The 20,397-nt window shown below is 42.0% G+C and overlaps 1 protein-coding gene across 3 annotated transcripts; it reads right to left on the bottom strand.

The window, feature by feature from the left end:
- Window positions 1–1,682: 1,682 nt before the first annotated feature.
- On the bottom strand, window positions 1,683–16,435 carry clockb (clock circadian regulator b). Of its 3 annotated transcripts, none has more exons than XM_076990765.1 (21): window positions 16,175–16,435; window positions 13,362–13,460; window positions 12,151–12,210; window positions 11,912–12,060; window positions 11,375–11,466; window positions 11,123–11,212; window positions 9,666–9,783; window positions 9,294–9,407; window positions 9,013–9,131; window positions 8,468–8,550; window positions 8,201–8,307; window positions 7,756–7,903; window positions 7,412–7,487; window positions 6,207–6,354; window positions 5,547–5,695; window positions 5,246–5,326; window positions 4,984–5,130; window positions 4,599–4,808; window positions 4,041–4,150; window positions 2,674–2,920; window positions 1,683–2,380 (listed from the first exon to the last, which is right to left on the bottom strand). In XM_076990765.1, exons 2-21 carry the CDS (start codon window positions 13,376–13,378, stop codon window positions 2,171–2,173), a joined length of 2,475 nt encoding a protein of 824 aa, XP_076846880.1. In that variant the 5' UTR covers window positions 13,379–13,460; window positions 16,175–16,435; the 3' UTR covers window positions 1,683–2,170. The 3 variants fall into 3 exon arrangements, with proteins under 3 accessions (XP_076846880.1, XP_076846879.1, XP_076846878.1); XM_076990764.1 differs by having other exon boundaries at window positions 1,684–2,380; window positions 6,207–6,357; window positions 13,362–13,437; XM_076990763.1 differs by having other exon boundaries at window positions 1,684–2,380; window positions 6,207–6,357.
- Between the last annotated feature and the right edge of the window lie 3,962 nt (window positions 16,436–20,397).

Raw genomic sequence — 20,397 nt, forward strand, 5'->3', positions numbered from 1 at the left:
AGTCAAAATATATTATTAAAACACATTAATATTCCATTTTTTATGGGATTTCTCTTTGAAAGAATAAAATTTTGGGAAGTGATTACAAACCAAATCAAGTCCACAAGATGTTGAATAAATGCAGCATTATAAATGTACATCTGATCCAGCAAATTCCACAAAATCATCTTTGGTGGATAATTACAGGAAATAACAGAAACAAAGAAACAAAAAAGACATTGGTCGATGGAACTGTTGCCCTGATCCAATCACCAGTGATATGCTGTTTGGTTTGTCTTAAAATTCAACCACTCTGAACACACAATCCACAAATATACAGATCTTCAAAAGTGTTGGGTGGATGGCAGTATAAGGAATAACTTGGTCAAGGACAGATGGACGTCATTCATGTGTTCTGTAATGGAAGTGTGTAAGACAGCAATTTTGTTGTAGCCTGTTCAACAGCTTCTAGCAGAAAGTTCAAAATGCATACAATTTCACAACAGTGTTAACGGTCTATACACAGATTCGCATTTAAAATCCTTTACCATATGAAAATAGTCACTTTTTTTCCTTATAGAAAATTTTCAATACTATGGATTTCTGAGGTATACAGCTACGAAGCCAGTGGGGAGCTCTCTAGAGTGTTAAATTACTGCAACGCAAGAACTGATTGGTTGACAAACATTGGCTCTTCAGCAATAAGGGAAGAGAACAAAGTTGTATTTACTGCAGTCACGCACTTTGTGAAGAAAACTGGACCCACCGTCCAGCCACACACACACACACACACACACACACACACACACACACACGAAGACATGAACAACCTGAAATTAGATGAAATAGCATGTGACTGAAAACCATAGCATTTTCAACAGCTGACACTAACCTATATATTATTTGGAGATTCAGATCAACAAACAACCAGATTTACAGCTTCTGAAGACGACCAAATAAAAGCAGAAGTGAAGTATTACAGTTTTCCACACACAGCCCCTCCCTCCTTCCCAACATGGTGAGCATGGCTTGCATAATCTCCACAACCAATAACGTGTGGAACACTGAAGCAGTCAGTATTTTCTAAACAGGGTTTCTACTGTTTCAAGTTTTAAAGTATCCATGTTTGTTGGATTTCTTATTCATATCTGAAAAATACATACATTTGCAAACCGTATGTAGACAAAATGTCTGCATGTGCACACAAACCATCTTTTTCTTACATCCACAAAAACATGAACGCACTTGCTCAGTCTTCATCGACACACGCAAACAATACACACATGCAATAAAATCGCTATTATGAGTCCCAATTCGGTCTGCATAAACACATGAGCAAAAGAGGAAGACAATTTTAAGAGGACACCATTTAAAAACATATATACACTGTGTGGAGAGGAACGGATTCCCAATGGACTTTTTAAAATAGTTTGTTTAAGGGAGGTCTATATAAAACTGACTGTTGGCACTTCAAAGATCATTAAATCAAATTAGATCAAAGTACATCGTTCAGGTAACACTGTACCCTTCTATATAAAATGTTTCAAAAGAAAATAATTAAGATACAGTAAATTAAATCTGCAAGCTTTTTTTTTTTTACTGGCTCAAGCCTAACAGACCTATATATATATATATATATATATATATATATATATATATATATATATATATATATATATATATATATATATATATATATATATATATATATATTTGAATCAGCAGAAGAATACAAAACACTACATTACACTAGAGGATATAAAAGCTGCTTAAATCCTTTCACTCCTGGAAATCTACATGGCGTGATACACAGGTCACAAAGTGCAGGTCGTAAAGCGTGAGTTCTGGACGATCCTTTCCAGCGCAGATCCTGATTCCTGTTGATTAGGTAAATACAAAGAAAAAAAATAAAATAACAAGGTGGGAAAATTAGGTGTCAAGGCCGTGCAGTGTCCACCTGTCGTCGTGGCGAAGTGATTGTAGATCTGTGTGGTTTCAATGCTGACCATCTGGTGGTGTCATGTTCCGCACTGTTGCTATAGCGATGGGTCCCTCGTTTCAGAAGCTTCTGTTACCCAACTATAGAAGTCGCTATGGAAGAAAGATTCTCATTTCCAGAGCCCGCCAATTATCTTCAAATTAACACTTTTATGATTTAAAAAAGCACCACTGGCTACTGCGCTCTTGTGCGTCACTGGGATTGGGCACTAGAGCTGTCAGTCCGATGACAGGCAAGAGCTTTTTGCTGCTTGTGAGTCTGAGGCTTAAGAGGTTGCTGTTGTGGTGTTTGTTGACGCTGACGTTGCTGCTGTTGTGTTGTGGTGAGGGCACTCTGTTGTTGGATGGGGACCGCCTGTAAAATTAGCTGGGTGGACTGGTTGCCATGGAGAATGTGTGTGCCCTGACAGAAGCAAGGAGACAAAGTTTTTTTGACGTTCTAACAGTTTCCCCGAAAAAAATGACAAATGCTCCAATGTCTCGCTCCAATGAATTCAACATGTAGCACTATTTCAAGACATGAAACTCTCTGTTGTCACTCAGTGGTAAAACGAAGTTCACAAAAAATACACATTTTACTTTATCTTACACTGGACACTTTATCTTACACACAAAAGGTTCACAGCAGCTCAGCCGGAACTCTGCCTGCCGACACTACTGTGCTTTCGTGTCCCGTTTTCTGCTAAACGGCATTACCTGTAGAAACGGCTGCTGCTGCGGTGCCCCCTGCTGCTGGGCCGGCTGCACTGCGGCCGGCTGCTTTTGCGAGTCGGGCTGGACGGCGGCCTGCAGGGACACGGTCTGTGGCGGGACCTGCTGTGGCGCCAGAGGGCTGAAGGTGGTCACCACCTGACCCATGAGCATGGTGCTGGGCACCATCACAGCGCCGCACGCCATGGGTGCCGTCACCAGCTTCGTCAGCAGCTGTTGCCCTGTGGCAAACCTGAGAAAGAGCAGAGCTGTTTGAGAATGAAACTAGAGAGAGAGAGACAGATACCGTTCTCTCTGGAAACGTTAATACCGATAACATGCGTAGTTATCACGGCAAAACAATATTTTATGATAAAAACCCCACAAAAATATAAAGGCCTTTACATTGTCTGAGTGTACTTTTTTTCTGGATTGAACACCGAAAAATCTGACTGCAAAAGTTTGATTTTGAAAAGATTTTTCAAAAAGTCATGCGAAATGAAGCAAGAAAAAAAAAGAACCGATCATAAATTAAATATTTCACGTTTTCTTCTTCTGTAATTACAATGACATTAATGCACATTCTACGCCCATTTAAGGTTCTTTAGTGAAAAGCCAGTGTGTTCTGCCAGACTGCTCTGTAGCTGTTGCTTCTTTGGAGATTGTGTCATGTTTTGTATAGCACAGATGTACTGGTACCCTGACAGGGTTAAGTTGAATTTTGAGTAAGAAAAATAAAAGATTAAGATGAACATTCATAATCTGAAATATTTACCCAAGGCTCTATTTTAAACACCAATATTTTAACATTTTATCTTAGACCACACAAAATGGATCAATAAAAGTAAGCTACATGCAGTTAAAATCTCAACTGAACATTTCACTAATCGTTTAAAAAATCTCTCCATCGTACCATTTAAACTTTGCTAACCCATCTTTTCAGCTCTATGGAGAGCTCAAGGTATTTCTTGGCCAAATACTTAGCCAAGTGACTGGTGCTGCCTGCTTTGTAGTGGAGAGTAGAAGACCTTTGGCATGCTGGTTTTGTCGTATTTGTTGGCTGGCCGTCTTCATCAGTGATGCAAACTAAACATGCCCACACTTGACTCCTTGAGCCCGTGTTTCATTCGTCGTGGATGCGGGAGAACGTCTTTTATTTCTGGGTTAGCCAACTTGTACGTGTTGCCCATTTGATTCATAATGCGCAATTTCATTTGCTTATCCAAATTCAGTTCCTGATTCAGTTCCCCAGGCTATGTTCAGTATTGAAGGCATCGAAATTTTACAGAATCAAATTGTTTGCTACACTGAAGTACTGAAAAAGTACCGAAGATATGTATAAAGAAACCATGTACATGTTGGTTTGCATGCACCTGTTGATGGTAGCTCCTTGACTGACGTTCTGTGCCAGAGTGCTGGGTATTTGCACCATACTGGCATTGGCAGGCTGACTAATCATCATGGTGTTATACACCGGGCCCCGCTAATGCAGAGAGGGGGGGAGGGAAGAGAGTGTAAGCTTAGAAAAGACAGAAATGACGTCATTCTAAGCAGTCTCAGAAATGCTGATTCATCTCAGTACCATCAACATAATAATGTCATATCAAGGGCAACAATGGGAGGCAAATATTATGATGTAATTTTTAATGGCTTCTCTGAACAGCAATTTTGCAAATGTCAAAAGAGGACAGTAAAAGCACTTGTGTGTTGAGGGTTAAGGAATGGCTGTTGGGCCTTTACTGACTTTCATTGATAGTGTTTTCTTCCTAGGCTGCTTTTTGATGCTATCTTTTAATCAACATTCTCGTCAAAATATTTTCGGCATATCATGGCCTTTAGGGGACTCTTTATTCATAATCTCAGTTCCTTGTCCATCAGCCAATCACAATGCTGTTTGTGTTTGGAGAGAAGCCAGTGTGGGAATGTCTAACCTGTGTGAGGGCGGAGACTTGTTGATTCTGCTGAGAGGGTGGAGCTTGCTGCAGTGGGCGGGCATGCTGAGTTCCACTGTGGGCGGTGCTTGTGATACTCTGCCCCTGAATGGCTACAACTCCACTTTGTGTCCCAACAGCTAGGACTGAAGCACCACCCACCGAAGAAAGTGGCATACTGACCCCTCCCCCTGCTTGCTGTAGAAACATCTGTGGAAAAAAAAATCTAAATCCATTACCATAACTACAACAGAAAACCTGTTATTCCCATTAAAATCACTCAATTCCCTTCTGCCTAGACCGGCCTTACATAGACGAGCCCTATTAGGAGTTCAGCCCCTATTGGAACTGTGAGTAGGGGATGTACGGTGTGGAGTGGAGCTACCTGAAAGCCCTGGCCCTGCACCCGCTGCAGTTGCTCATGTATCTGTCTCAGCTCCTCCTGCTGCTTCTTAATGTTGGCCTCGATCATGCGTGTCCTCTGCTCCAACTGGTCCTTCAGGTGCTGCATGGCGTTTAACTGAGCAGAATACTGTCGCACATGGACACACAGGCACACACACAAAACAGTAAGTCTAGAGGTAGTGTGCTTTGGAAATTCCACGGTAGCATGCATTAGACTCTCAGTCAGGTGGACAGCTTCTTACCTGTGCGTTAGTCTGTTGCTGCTGTTGCTGGTTGCCCTGAGCAGGAGACGTGCTCTGTGTTGCATTCTGGGAGCTGACGGACTGTTTGGAGATCAAACAAAAAAAGCCCATTAACAAAGAAAAAGCCCAGACTACCACTACAAGCCAGATGATAAGGAAGAGCTGAACAACCACAGGAGCTCCATGTTCAGTGCGTTAACCACGTCATCGCTAATCAAGTCACGTCGCATCTCACGCAAAAACAGCATAAACCTGGGAGTGGAAAAACGTGGCGAAGGTACCAACTGGAACCGGTACTCACCTGTCCACTGGCCAGCGTGCATCGCTGTGATGACACCTCAGCCGCACCAGCCCGAAGGGGAGGAGCAGGAGGAGGAAGAGGAGGAGCAGGAGGAGGAAGAGGAGGAGCAGGAGGAGGGTTCACCTCCATCTGCAGCTTTGAGGGTGTGGCTGAGAAACACAGGACGCAGTGGTGTGTCATTGAAACATGGTTCAAATTTACCTCTAACGAGGTGCCAGCAATCACCAGGGAGTCAACCTCACAGCCCAAATACAGTCCACAGCTATGATTCATATGCTGTCCAATGGGCAAGACTAGCCATAACCTAAACTAGTCATTTACTGTATATACTGTATATCATGAAAACAGTTCAGCGAATACTTTATGCACAAAAGTCTGTTCCATTTTTGGTCTCTCTCAAACTCATGTAAGAGAGCTCAGTTGTGTTTATTATTCAATTTTCTTCTCAGTCAGAGAACAGCAGAAATATTAGATTGTTAATAATAACAGCTCTGTGGTTTACTTATCAAAAGATGAGTGATAAATCTGAAACCATTGCAGCATGGCACCAGATACTATGCACCAGGGCAAATCCTGGAGCAGTAGTGTATTACGTTGTTATATTAAAACATGTATTTTATACATGATAAAGACCCTATTCCATAGAAAAATGGAGCTCACAGGTACATGTGGTGTCAGAGACAGCCGTGTGGGAGGACCTGCGGGAGCTCCGGGAGGACGTGGAGGGGGAGCGGCTGTGGTCAAAACGTTCCAGCACCTCCTTCAGGCTGGAGGTATTCATCTGTGACTCTGAACCAGAGTCCTGGCACTGCTAGACACAGAAGCACAAAGACGGAAGATTTTACTTCACGCGTGTGACAAAACTACAGAAACATAATTCTGTCCTATATGTCACAGCACTGCAGCACTAAATCAGTGATTTATCTACTGCTCTCAACTAGGGCTGCAACTGATGACTATTATGATATTATGGTAGTTGATCAGGCTATATATAGGCTATATAGTAATTAGGGATGTCAGTCATCCCAAAGGTTCGAATTAGAGCAAACAAACCCATAAATCATTTGAATTCATTTGAACTCCACCCACATGGACACACACCCATAGTCAGGAGTTATAGATTTTACTTCAGTTTTTTATTTTATAAGCTTCGGTCCTTGGCAGTGACATGTGCTCCAATCACCACAAATGTTTAAGACTGTCAATTTAAAGCTTTACTTTATCTATGGTACAATGGAAAAAAACGCTCCTCAGTACAGAAGCTGAAGCTAGTTTGGAGTAAACCATGTGGAAGACTGCACTCACACCACTATTGGCATTAAGACATTAAGACATTATCTTATCGTTCCCATAGGAATACCATAAAGTTTATCTCCATTCATTGAATATTTTCATGTTTATCAACATTGCTATCTCCATTCTCACAAAGTTCTTCAATATATTCAACAGCATGAATGCCCGTAATCATAATGCCCGTAATGTGAACATCTCTAGTTGGAATTAGCTAGCCAGTTTAGTCATTTACAGAGACAAGTATTGATCATATACAGAACCAGCCTCTTCAGAACATCTCAGAACCTCTCTCTTCAGAACCAGTCCCTTCAGATACTTTGGCATGACTGATGTGCTCCCAAGCCAGTCAAGGTTTGCAGTTCACAAACTTAAGTTAAGAGTGAAGTGTTTTTGCTCATGAAGGCCTTATCACTGCGCTCTTGTTCATTCTCCAGTAAGCGATGATGCTTTGCTACATGCCAGAAAACACAAGCATCAATGTCACCAACTACTCGGCATATTTGGCAGCAACTGATCTGGTTATTGGCTGTAGTCAGCTGGGTGGGTTACTGGTGGCATCTCTCATCTTTTACCTTATCTGCTCCAGACCTAGCGGGAGACTCTTCGATGCCCATGTCTCTCCTCTGCTCTGCCCGTACCTCCGCATAACTAGAGTGGCAAGAAAGCAAGAAAGAAAACACTGGGAGTGCTATGAAATGTTTTGAAAGACGAAAGCCAATCGCACAGTCACACAGACATACAACGTCAGTTGTATGTCAGTAAGTCAGTTGTATCACACACTACGATGGTACCAACGATGCCAAGTGTAAACATCACACATTCACTTGATATTCACAGTCACGGTTCATGCGAACAAAATGATTGTCGCGTGGAATTCTGCACATCACGTGTTCTCCGACAGCCCGGGAGAACCCACCTGACCACAGTGTGCGTGCAGACGATGAACTCGGGCCGCGAGTTCCACTGGTGGTAGGTGATGTAGTAGTGCGTCTGCAGCCAGATCCACTGCTGGCCTTTGGTTAGGAAGCGATAGTAGCACGACTTCCCCTTCCCATACTGCATCACTGTCAAACACACAGGGAAATGACTTGAAGGTCATGGGATCGATTCCCATGGAGCACAATCACACTTGCCAACTGATAAATAAGTCAATAAATAAATAAGGTGTTCTGGATGAGAGAATCTACCAAAATGCCACTGAAGAGTCATTTTAAATATATATATATATATATATATATATATATATATATATATATATATATATATATATATACACTTTTTTTTTTTTTTACACACATACAATGTGACAATTGCACACACGATTAATGAAGAATACCTATTGTTTTTGTGGTACTACTCACATTGCTCGTGGCATTTGGCCAATGACTCCAGGTCATCCACGTGATAGTAGTCATAGCCAGACGTTCCCAGCACCTCAAAGGGTAAATAGCCGATGATGGGCGGAGCTCTGCAAGACAGACAACACAGACAACATCAGCTCCATAACTCCATAACTGAAATCTGACACAGGGAGTTTCAGCCTGAGGGTAACAGTTACATTAGAGTCAAATCCTCAAGCACAACATTTGCATGAGCCCCTGTGACAGAGATTGAAGAGAGACCGTTACCTGTGGTCTAACAGGAGGAATTTCCACTCCAGACTGTGGCGGGAGGTAAACTCTTCATTAGGTTCCTCCACTGTACACATCTCCTACAATTAGTAATCAACACATCGGTAAACACATAGGGATCTGCTGTAGACATCTCATTCAGCCAACCAGTTGTTAATAAACACAAGAGAAACATACGTGTTCTGAGGACGTTTTTTAGGCAAACAGTCAATCAATCAATACTCAAAAGAAAGAAACGTGTTTGCACTGCAGAGATAATCAATAAGGATTACAACAAATCCTGACAGGAGTCAATAGCCGACCTTCAGTAGAGCTATTTCTACGTGTCACATTAGTGGATATATGTGTGGATACGTTCAACCGCCCTCCCAACAGTTACCATAGAAACATGCTATCAAAAGTGGGCGAAACCCAAATGCCGTTCATTTTCGGATCGACTGCAAGAACAGCAGAACACGGCCAACTGTGCACAATCGGCTTGATTTTGCCGAGCCACCGACAATGAAGCACCGACATGGACAAGATTTTATGGAATGACTTGCTTTGATGAACTGTGGCTTGGCTAACCGCACGGTGGCTACGAAACAGACGTGGTCATCAAAGGCTGGACGTAGGGAGCGCTGAAGCACTCCTTCCAGACCATTCCGGGTCGTACGAGGCACTGAACAAGACAACCGACAAGAGAGGAGAGAGAAAAAGTTGCTGAGAGAGAGAGAGAGAGTGAGAATTCACAATAAGAGACCACAAAGACCACATGGTGCCTGGTAATTATTCATTGTTTACTTGGCAACTTTGCTGAAACACTCAACAATCACACACTCACTGTTGCTAAGCGACTTGAAGTTGCCTATGAACTTGACGTATTCGTATACGAGTGGCTCCTTGGGATCCATAGAACCTCTGAGCAGGTGACAGCAAAACTCAGACTGACTCTTAGCTGGAAACATCACCAGAGAATGGCGTGAACATTCACGTTCAGGCATCATATTGTAACAACCAGCACTGCGCAGGAGTGTGAGGACTCAAAATTAAATTAGAGTACTTCTATTTGATCAGTGTGATGCTGGGATATGCTTTGATGCATTGACCAAATTATGAGGGGGGTTTACAGTTAATTTCCAAAAATCACATCTAGAGTGGATCTGCTCTAAGAAGTTTATTCCCCTCGTTCAAAACAAATGTTACCACCACTCACTCTTGAGGTATTCAGGACTGAGGTTCTCGCCTTCTGGGTGTGAAGACAGAGCTTTGTACACATCCGCATGCTCTCCAACAGGGAGGAAGTTCAACAGGTTCTGGTCCACCAAATCTGACTACAACACAGCATCAGGCAGTATTCAAAACATTTCTGACCAACAAATCAGCGTTTTGTTTTGCAATTGAAATCTTAAGATCGATGTTGAGCATATGAGTTGTGACTAGGTCTCTTTAATACTTTGCACATGCAAAACTGCATAAAACTCAAAACTCAAACTCATCTCACAAACACAGCCCCACTGCCCCAAACACACACATCTCATAAACACATCCCCACTGTCCCAAACACACACATCTCACAAACACAGCCCCACTGTGTCACACACACTCATCTCACAAACACAGCCCCACTGCCCCAAACACACTCATCTCACAAACACAGCCCCACTGCCTCAAACACACACATCTCACAAACACAGCCCCACTGCCCCAAACACACACATCTCACAAACACAGCCCCACTGCCCCAAACACACACATCTCACAAACACAGCCCCACTGTCCCAAACACACACATCTCACAAACACAGCCCCACTGCCCCAAACACACACATCTCACAAACACAGCCCCACTGCCTCAAACACACTCATCTCACAAACACAGCCCCACTGCCCCAAACACACACATCTCACAAACACAGTCCCACTGCCCCAAACACACACATCTCACAAACACAGTCCCACTGCCCCAAACACACACATCTCACAAACACAGCCCCACTGCCCCAAACACACTCATCTCACAAACACAGCCCCACTGCCCCAAACACACACATCTCACAAACACATCCCCACTGCGTCACACACTCATCTCACAAACACAGCCCCACTGCCCCAAACACACACATCTCACAAACACAGCCCCACTGTCTCACACACTCATCTCACAAACACAGCCCCACTGTCCCAAACACACACATCTCACAAACACAGCCCCACTGCCCCAAACACACACATCTCACAAACACAGCCCCACTGCCCCAAACACACACATCTCACAAACACAGCCCCACTGTCCCAAACACACACATCTCACAAACACAGCCCCACTGCCCCAAACACACACATCTCACAAACACAGCCCCACTGCCTCAAACACACTCATCTCACAAGCACAGCCCCACTGTCCCAAACACACACATCTCACAAACACAGGCCCACTGCCTCAAACACACTCATCTCACAAACACAGCCCCACTGCGTCACACACTCATCTCACAAACACAGCCCCACTGCGTCACACACTCATCTCACAAACACAGCCCCATTGCGTCACACACTCATTTCACAAACACAGCCCCACTGCCTCAAACACACTCATCTCACAAACACAGCCCCACTGCGTCACACAATCATCTCACAAACACAGCCCCACTGCCTCAAACACACACTCACAGGCAGGTGTCCCAGCAGAGATGTGACACTTTCAGAGACGTAAATGATGTTTCCGTCCGTCAGGATAACAAGGAAGAAACCGTCCAGTGCCTAGACGACAAACGTCAGGTCGGGTAGGTGAAAATTGTGTGTGAAGAGATAATATTCATCTGTCTGTGTTTACACACACATTAGTCATTAGTACAAACAGCCTGCACGAATGCGCATGCACACACACACGCGCACACGCACACACACAGCTGAGAATCTCACCTCCAGCATGAGCTGTGTGAACTCTTCATTGCTAAGGAATGGGGGTTTCCAGTCCTGTCTGATTTCGCTTGACTCTGACTGTGCTGCAATCTCTGCTCTCAACACACACACACACACACACACACACACACACACACACGCACACACACACACACACCCACACACACACACACACACACACACACACACACACACAAACACACAAACACAAGCTCTTGTCACAGGATCAAGACAGGGTTTTGTTCTCTAGCCAGAAACATCAGCTGATATTCAACAATATAAGAGCACAAGAAGAACAGATATAAAGCTCTAAATGCAAAGCAGTGCTTTTGCTGGAACAGGTTTATAAGACAAGTGGACCTGATCCTAGAGGTCACCACCTCTGAGTGTGTAAAGAATGATATCAGGCAAAATTTAGTACTACAATGTTTTGTTCCAAACTACATTTAAAAAAAGGTTTTAGGTTATTTCTATGTTTAATTGAAATCTGCTCTTGAAACATTGCTTTGTATATTGTGTATAATATTGTGTCTTCACCTTTGTACTTATGGAGGTAATCTATGCTTCTCTGCAAGATGGCCGACTTGTCCAACTTTCTGGTGTTACCTGGCAACATAGTGCCCAGCTCTTTGATGAGGACATTGAACTGGTCTCTCCTCTTCTTCTCCGATTTATTCCGAGAAACTCTGAAACGGCAGCGGGACAGCACAGCCGTAACCTGACTGGACCCATGAGGTCCAAGTGGAGAGGTGGACCAATCGGTCTTTTCGTCTTACCTCTTAGCCTTGTCCCTTTCATCCTCTTCCATCAACCCATCAAAAATGCTGCCATCGTCCCTGTGGTCCAAACAGACTCCGCTTTAGCTTACTGGGCAGCTTTAAGTCCCTGGTAGTGTTTAGTTCATTTTTGTTATTTGTTCAAATCAACATATTGATGGTGATCAAATTGTGGAGTACTTTGGTTGTCAACTGCTGTCAACTGTTGTTGTACGTAATTGTGGTAGTGTGTAGGTACAGCCCAGAGGTGTGCAGGGTGAACGGGTGTGTAACGCAGAGGTGTGCAGGGTGAACGGGTGTGTAACGCAGAGGTGTGCAGGGTGAACGGGTGTGTAACGCAGAGGGGGAATGACTGCATTTCACAGCAGGAACAGAACAACCTATTTGTGCAAAAAACAGTGAGCGAGTGTGTGTGAGAAAACTTGTAAGAGATATATATAAAATAGCAAATGGCTTGGAATTCTGCATTTCTGTGGGTCTACAAGCATATGCATATTTGCTGGATACGATTAGTGTGGGGTGTGTGTATGGGCAGACTTTAAATCCACAGCTACACTTTTATGAACAGGCATCTACTGAAAATATCCATCTGTGGAATTCCTTCAATGGACTTGCAAGCTTGTCTTAGTAGTACACTAAAGTACACAAGGAAAAATGTCTGTGTGTTAAAGAACAGAAGAACTGTATAATGAAACATTGTTTCCCTTTAACAACAGTAAAATATAAAAAAGTAAAAATAAAAGTAATTTTACTTTAAACCCTGTTTAAAAAGAGTCTGCATTTTATCTGAACATGACAAAAAGTACTCTCTAAATTGTGTAACCCTAATTGAATTATGCATACTTCCTGAACCAAGAGAAAATGGAGCTGCATATTTTACATTTTTTTTAACAACTGCTTGTGATAAAGAGGTTGTATCACCCACTCTAGCTGTCCAAGCCAATCAGAGTGTGCTCTCTGGCAGATTGGCTATTATGCTATGTCTAAAAGGACAGAAGACAAGGTTGTGTTTATTTAGTTACAGTACTGGGTACTCTGATTACACAAAACTTGATACTTGTAGACATTTTCACAACGTTTTTATAAGGTTCAGCAAGGATCAGACATAACGCTCTAGACTTAATCAAGTTTCTAAAATATGGTTATGGTCATACCTGTGTTCTACTGTCATACCTGTGTGTTACGGACATACCTGTGTGTTATGGACATACCTGTCTATAGAGCTCATGATGACGATGCTTCATGGGTCTGCCTGCAGAAGAAACACTTGGACCGTCGGGAAGACATCTGAAAAGGAAACAGCCAAGAGCCTGTAGACACACATGTACATCCATCCACACACACACACACACATACACACACACACACACACACACACACACACACACAAAAACTGATTTAACAAAACAGCTGGTATGAAGTATGAATGCCTCTGGATAACTGGATAATCAGCTTAATGTGTTTTCTGTTTATTTCCTTCAGTGTATTTTTAACATCAGCCTGTCTGTTGTCAGAGCTGAAGGGTCAGCCACTCACAACGAAGCAGTGCTACCCATATTCCCCTGGGGCATGAGAGAGATCCCTTGTAGTAAAAAGATGAGGGATGTATCGCTGTATTCTGCACTAACCTGTTTTCACAAAGAATCTCGATCTGGCAATATGAACTTTTACAAGGGAACCCACGGGTGAGACCAAGAGTTAATAATGTAGCTTTAACTGCATAAGAGATAAGGCACTCATTATCACAGATGGGTTTCGGCTTCCTTTCAGGCAACACAGAAAGATGTGCTGCTGGAAAATTAATGTAACGTGGAAAATAGTCTCACCGAACCAACTGACTACTTACTTTGTTTATTTATTCAAGTCAAAATAAGGTTTTAAATGATGAACAAGAAGTATCAGACTATCACCACCCGTTTCCACCCTTGTAATCATGCGTCATATCTACTTCAGGGCTAATGTACATCGCCCCCTTGTGGAAAACTCTCAAAAATGGTTTGAGTGAGACAATTGAGGGAGGAAGTAAACAGTGCATCCATGAGACTTAGTAGACCAGCTCTGTGTTGTGAAGCATCTGGTTCAACTCCACTGTTGCACATAAGGGCTTGGAGCTGGTCAGACAGGGTATGGGAGCCTATTACCTATAGACTGGCCACTGAGTGTGTCTGTCTGCCTGCCTGCCTGTCTATCTATATATCCTTCTATATATGTATGTACAGTCCTAACTCATAAGTGGAGTGATACCAGAGCTGTTCTGCCCATAAAAACTAGTATCAGAACACTGATTAATTGCTTCCTTCTTGGAAAGGTATTTTCTCTGAACAACAACAGCTCCACCTTTATGGTTTAATAAATGTCACTCCGTTTATTTACATTTTAAAGGGCAAAGTACAAACAGGCACACACACATACATACATACACACACACACACACACACACACACACACACACACACACACACACACACACACACACACACACATACATGCATACATGGGGTTTTTAATTTCCAGTAGTGTAGATGAGTTCTTTTTCTTTGTTATGATTATTATGATTTAAACATCTACGTTTTCATATATATACTGGGTCTCACTGTGTGTCCTAACAGGAGTTATCAAGAGTGGCAATTAAACCCCTGCCAGATGCAACATACTGGGCCCCATCCAGGTTTAATCTCAATATGCCTACTGAGGTGCTGTATACAGTAGAGCCCATACTAAACATGACACTGATCATATAACCATACATACATAAGCATTACACATCCAAAAACTTACCATGGGCTTCATTAAAAAACCGTGAATTCATATTGCACTGACTGCCAATTAAGTTACATATTTACTACAAAGTCTTTCTCTTTATGTTAAGGCCCTTAATGTCCTGTGATGTACATTGCTGATCTCTTGACACATCAATGCCCATTTTGACCACTCCACTCTATTGAGACTAACTGGGAATTTCACTCAGTTGGTGACAATTCCCTTAAAAACTCTTTAATAGAGCTTTGGACCTAAAAATGAAGCACCATATTGCTTATTACAATAATTATAGCTTGTTAGTAAAGTCAAAACATCAAACAAGTCTTAGGACATCCTAGTTCTTAGGGGGGTGCTCCTTGAATTTGACATAACAGTGCTACTGTATAAAAGTGTGACACCATCCTACATTTATATTCCCGTTTAGTCAGGAAGTTGGTAATGTCTGAAGGGAGAGACTGCAATGTTGACATGTTTCAGTACATACAGCTTCGATTATTCGATTAATCATGTTCGTTAAGGCTACGGTGGCGATCATTTTGTTTTACAGCGCAAAATTATTTTTTCCTGATGAAAGTGTAAGAGGAAATAACAGTAATATTTGCATATATACAGTATAAGCTGTTGAACCCCACAAATTGCGACACGGACAAGGGCGTTAATGTATTATTACTATTAATAATGTCGTACGGTTACAAATAGTTTTGGCACATCTCTGCCTCCATAGCCAGCTTTTGCCGGCGTAATCTTGGTTTCTCTGAATTAGACGAACACCAGACGATCTGGTCTGCGCAAACGGAACAACCATTCCGATTGCAAACACAACTAACATTACAATCCTGACGTAGGTTGGATAATCTTTTATTCTAAACCTGTGATCCCACTACAAAAGCGAGCAGTGTACCGGAAAATGAATGGGTATTTCAGGTTACTTATTAATAAAGTAGGAAAACGCTAGCTATGTCATGTCTGTCACAAAAGCGCCTTAAAGAGTCAGCAACCACTAAGTTTGAAGTGTTTTACTTTCTCTCTCGTCAAGGTCTCCCGCACCGTTTCTTTAACGGCATGTCACGCAAATGCGGTGACGGAATTGTGTTCAGAGCATCTCTGCTAGTTACGTTAGCAAAGTGCAATACTGCGAACACACAGGCACACATCGCGCGTGGTTGGACCCGTTCACGGCGTACAGTCGCTCGAGCGGCAATGCGCCGCAGCAAAAGGAACGTCGCGTGCACAAGTGGACAGGCTCGAGCGCACTCGTACTCACGCGGAATGTGGGGCAGCGGGCCTGCTCGGGCGCGTGCGGAAGCGCCGTCTGATCCCCCCGACGGCACTCTCATCAACGGCGCTCCAAAAACGGCTGGATTGAGATTTCGCCTTCCTTTAACTCGACCCAGCGACGCGTCAAGGCGTGAAGTTCTGTGCCCGTGTTTGAAATGTTACTGAAATACGGACTTGGAGGAAAACAGCAGGCCTAACCTACTTTGTATGCGGTGCTTACTTATGAGTTACGGTCATGCGCACTCGAGTCTTTAGGGCGCACTATTTTGCAAGTAGCCTACAGTGTCGATGTCAGTAGCTTACAAGTTGTGGTAGGCTGTAATGAGTGATGCGGGCTATCGGGTGTCTTAGCAGCATTTTACGTGTCTGTGTCTTAATCGACCAAACAATTTCTTACAATTGTAACATCGTTACTATGCATAACTCAAAATGACCTGGCAATTTTATCTGGCAAGTGATCAAACGACACGGGAGCGTTGGGTTCAGACTGTTTACAGGGAGCCCCCACCGCAAACGAATATGAGAAAAGAGCTTTCAAATAGTTAATCTGAAAATCAAATACAGTCAAATACAATCTTAATAATACAATGACCCACAATTTAAGAATAATTTAAGAATTAATTCTAATTTCAGGTCAAATAGAGTGTAGTCTTTCCAGTGTGAGCTTCATACTCACAATCACAACATCGCGGGTGTTTTTGAGTGTTCCTCAGCAGGAGGTAGTGGGGAGAGTAATACTGACAGTGTACTCATCAAACCACTGTTCCTCAGAACCTCTGGACTGTAAAATAAAACAAGTCTAATGCTTCACAAAACGTAGTTCCGCTTAAAATGTTATTTGATTCCTCATCAACAGAACATAAATACGTAGATAGATAAATTGTCAAGAGAGTCAAGGTTTTTTTGTTTTGTTATTACAGCTATAAGTGTACAGTGAACTGAACTAACATTTCATCAGGACCACGATGCAGCACAAGAGAGGAGCACAAGTGCATACAACAAATCTGAAATACAGGACCAATAAAAATATGTAGTGCAGTACCAACCAATATACACCACAACCAATATACTTGACTGAGTCAAGGGACATTAGGAACTGTGACATTGACTTTTTTTACATCATTGACATAACAGTACAAGAATGTAAGAATTCAAATTTGATATTGAAGTCATTATAATATATATTATATATATTTTTAATATTTTTTATATTAAGGATTTAACATGCAGTTTAGATCAATGATATATTTAAATAAACATTTTTTACCTGTGCAATATGTTAGATAAGTTTGATCTTAGCAGCTAGTATTATTAGTATTAATTTCCCTATATTACTATTATAGTATGAGGGACAAGAAACGGGTGCAAACTAATAATACATCATAAATACAAAAAAATTATAATAATTCAAAATGCCTTGGTCCTTTTGATGGAAGTGATACCAGGCATGACATCAGGCTCAGGTCTAGTGCTGGATGCCTTCTTCTTCTTCTGAGCCAAGAACGCAGACATGAAGATACAGGTGTGAAGACGGCGGCATGGAGACGCATGCGAGGAGACTCAGGTGTGGAGACAAAAGCGAGAGAGTGGGAGAGCCTAGTGTTTCTGTTTTGGTACTTCCTACGGAGGATTTTAGAGCATTTGGAACACCACAAGCCACCATCCAGAGTCACCCACGTGAAGTTGAGGTTTGTTTGTTGTGGATGCTTTAAAGTCATCCACAAAAACATGGATCAGTTGCTAAGCAGGCTATATATTGCCTTGTCTATACTGAGATATACAGTCTCACTCATGGTATATCCCTTAAATACAGTTTCATATTGTAACACAACACAAAAGTAAAAGTTCTGAATGGTGATTGTTTATTAATCTTTTAATAACAGAAAATAGTATAAAATGTTGATTAATATTGAATGTTTAGTTTGGTAAGTAAAGTAATCGGCCGCTCTTACAGACAAGTAACAAGGAAAGTTACGGCCCTTCTTATGGTCCAAATCTGCCCCCCCCCCCCCTCCTCACCCAGTTCAGATAGTCCAGGACCTTCCCTGAAAAGGTATGCGGGAAATCAATGGCTGAGAAGGCTACGTTGCTCTCTCAGAGTTCAGTTAAAAGAGGGACACATTTCTCGGCAGCTTTTCAAAGATTATCCGCGTTCTTTTTAAATAGCACAGTTATGACGTATGCAGCCGAGAAATGAAATTTTGAAGGCGACAGCCCCATAAATCAGTTGCACCCAGTATGAGTGGTCCAGACAGTTTAAAAATATGGCCTATTATAGACTGTTAGGGCTTAAATGTTTTGTTATGGCTTTTAATCTGAGAGGGATGTTTGATTCCACCATCCCTAAGAATTTTCAGTTTGCTCAATTTTTTTGCACTTAACTACAATTCAGTTGTCAAATTTGCCCTCTCTCCCACCTGTCAAGAGTGTTTTGTTTATGTAGCCATAAACAACTCGCTACACAACACCCTCTGTGTCACATCTGTTCATTTCTGTGCATATTTTCCAAATGAAAATAGTAGAACAGTAGAACATTAGAAATCATATCACTGTGACCTACTTGTTTATTAAAAATTAAACCAGTGATCAGCAAACATATATTTCAGATCTTGGATCTATATTTTTTATTTGACAGACTGTGTTCTGGCCTAATTATTGGCAGCAATTCAGATCTAAATGAAAAAGATGAGCTTTGGTCAAAGTAAAATGTATTTATATAGTACTATTTCCAACATCCATTGTTACCAAGCAGCTTTACACGTATCCAACTCCAAGCCACAGTGCGCAAGTCAAAGGTTACCATGGAAAGGAAAAAGTCCCTAGAGCTTGAGGAAAAACCCTTGAGAGGAAACCAAGACTCAAAATGTGGACACGTCCTCCTCTGGTCAACCACAGACATCACTAACAACAATGTAAACATTAACCAAAAGCATGAAGGAGTGTAAATTAGTGAACTATAGTGTACAAGGATGGAGTCCAGCAGATAGCTAGCTGAAAGGAGGAGAGACCAGAAGGAACATAATGGGGACTCTCTGGACCTTCAACATTTGGCTGCTCTCAATCAACAAAGTTGAGTGAAATAAGATGTGGAGTGACAGCATCATATGCCAATTTACCATGACCCACAATGTACACAACCCTCCAGAGCTACACCATTACCTAGGAAGGGAAGTATTTTATCACAACTGACTATACAAGTGGGTTGTCAGCCTAGCCTTAAATTGTAAGACTGATTCTTGAACACTTGAGATTATTTCATAGTGAGGAAACTATAGGAAAAGGCCCTGTGCTAGTTTTCTTTTTTCAATGTGTTAATAAAGAGCTTAAACCTGATATAACGTTGATATGTCATAATTAAGTAAGAGTTCACTAAGGTATCGTGGGGCAAGATTCTTCAGTAGATCATTAGAATCTTTGTAGGTCATTAGAAGTACTTTATAATTGCAACGTCTGGCCACGCCCCCACCTGCCAATCATGTCTTCTTCCTTGTTCCACGTGGTTGTCTTGTCATTTCGGCGTCTCTTCATTTATAACGCTGCCCCTTGTTAGTGTTTTTACCTGTCTGATTTAGACAGGTCAAATTTAGATTTTAGGCCTTTTGCTGGGCTTTGTTATACAGCCCTGTTGTTGGTATATTTATTCTGTGTGGTCAGTAACATGTCAGCTAATACTCTTTTGTTTTTGTGTCTGACTTCTCTCCCGTTACAAGCCCTCTTTCGAATTTGCCCATAACAAATCTCATTCTTCTCAGCGTGTCCGCCATCTAATCGCTTCATCCGTCGGTATCCTGGGAAGACAGTATGTGCCCAATGTTTGCAATGTTCCTGAGATGGAGGGAAGTTGTCCTGGAGATTATAGTAGCCTATAGTAATAGTTTGTTGGAGCACATACTATTGGCTGTGTATGGGCCTTAAAACACTTCTGTTTCTTCAGTGAGGGAGTTCGTCAACATCCAGTGTCTGATGTCCTTTACACATTCCTCAATATGATATATTTCCTGATTTAAACAGCCTTGGCATATTGCCCGTTTAACATGCTACAGCACACTGCTGTAAATTCAAGAGAAAGACATAAAAAAGTAGCAACTATTATTAACAAAATATTGGTATCAACGGCTTAACATGTAAAATTAAACTAATAATTGTCTACAACTAATTTTGATTTGTGAGAACTGAGTTAAATGCGGCGAAAGAAGGTTGCGCAACACT

Source organism: Brachyhypopomus gauderio, unplaced genomic scaffold (assembly GCF_052324685.1).
Source record: "Brachyhypopomus gauderio isolate BG-103 unplaced genomic scaffold, BGAUD_0.2 sc77, whole genome shotgun sequence".
Lineage (NCBI taxonomy): Eukaryota > Metazoa > Chordata > Actinopteri > Gymnotiformes > Hypopomidae > Brachyhypopomus > Brachyhypopomus gauderio.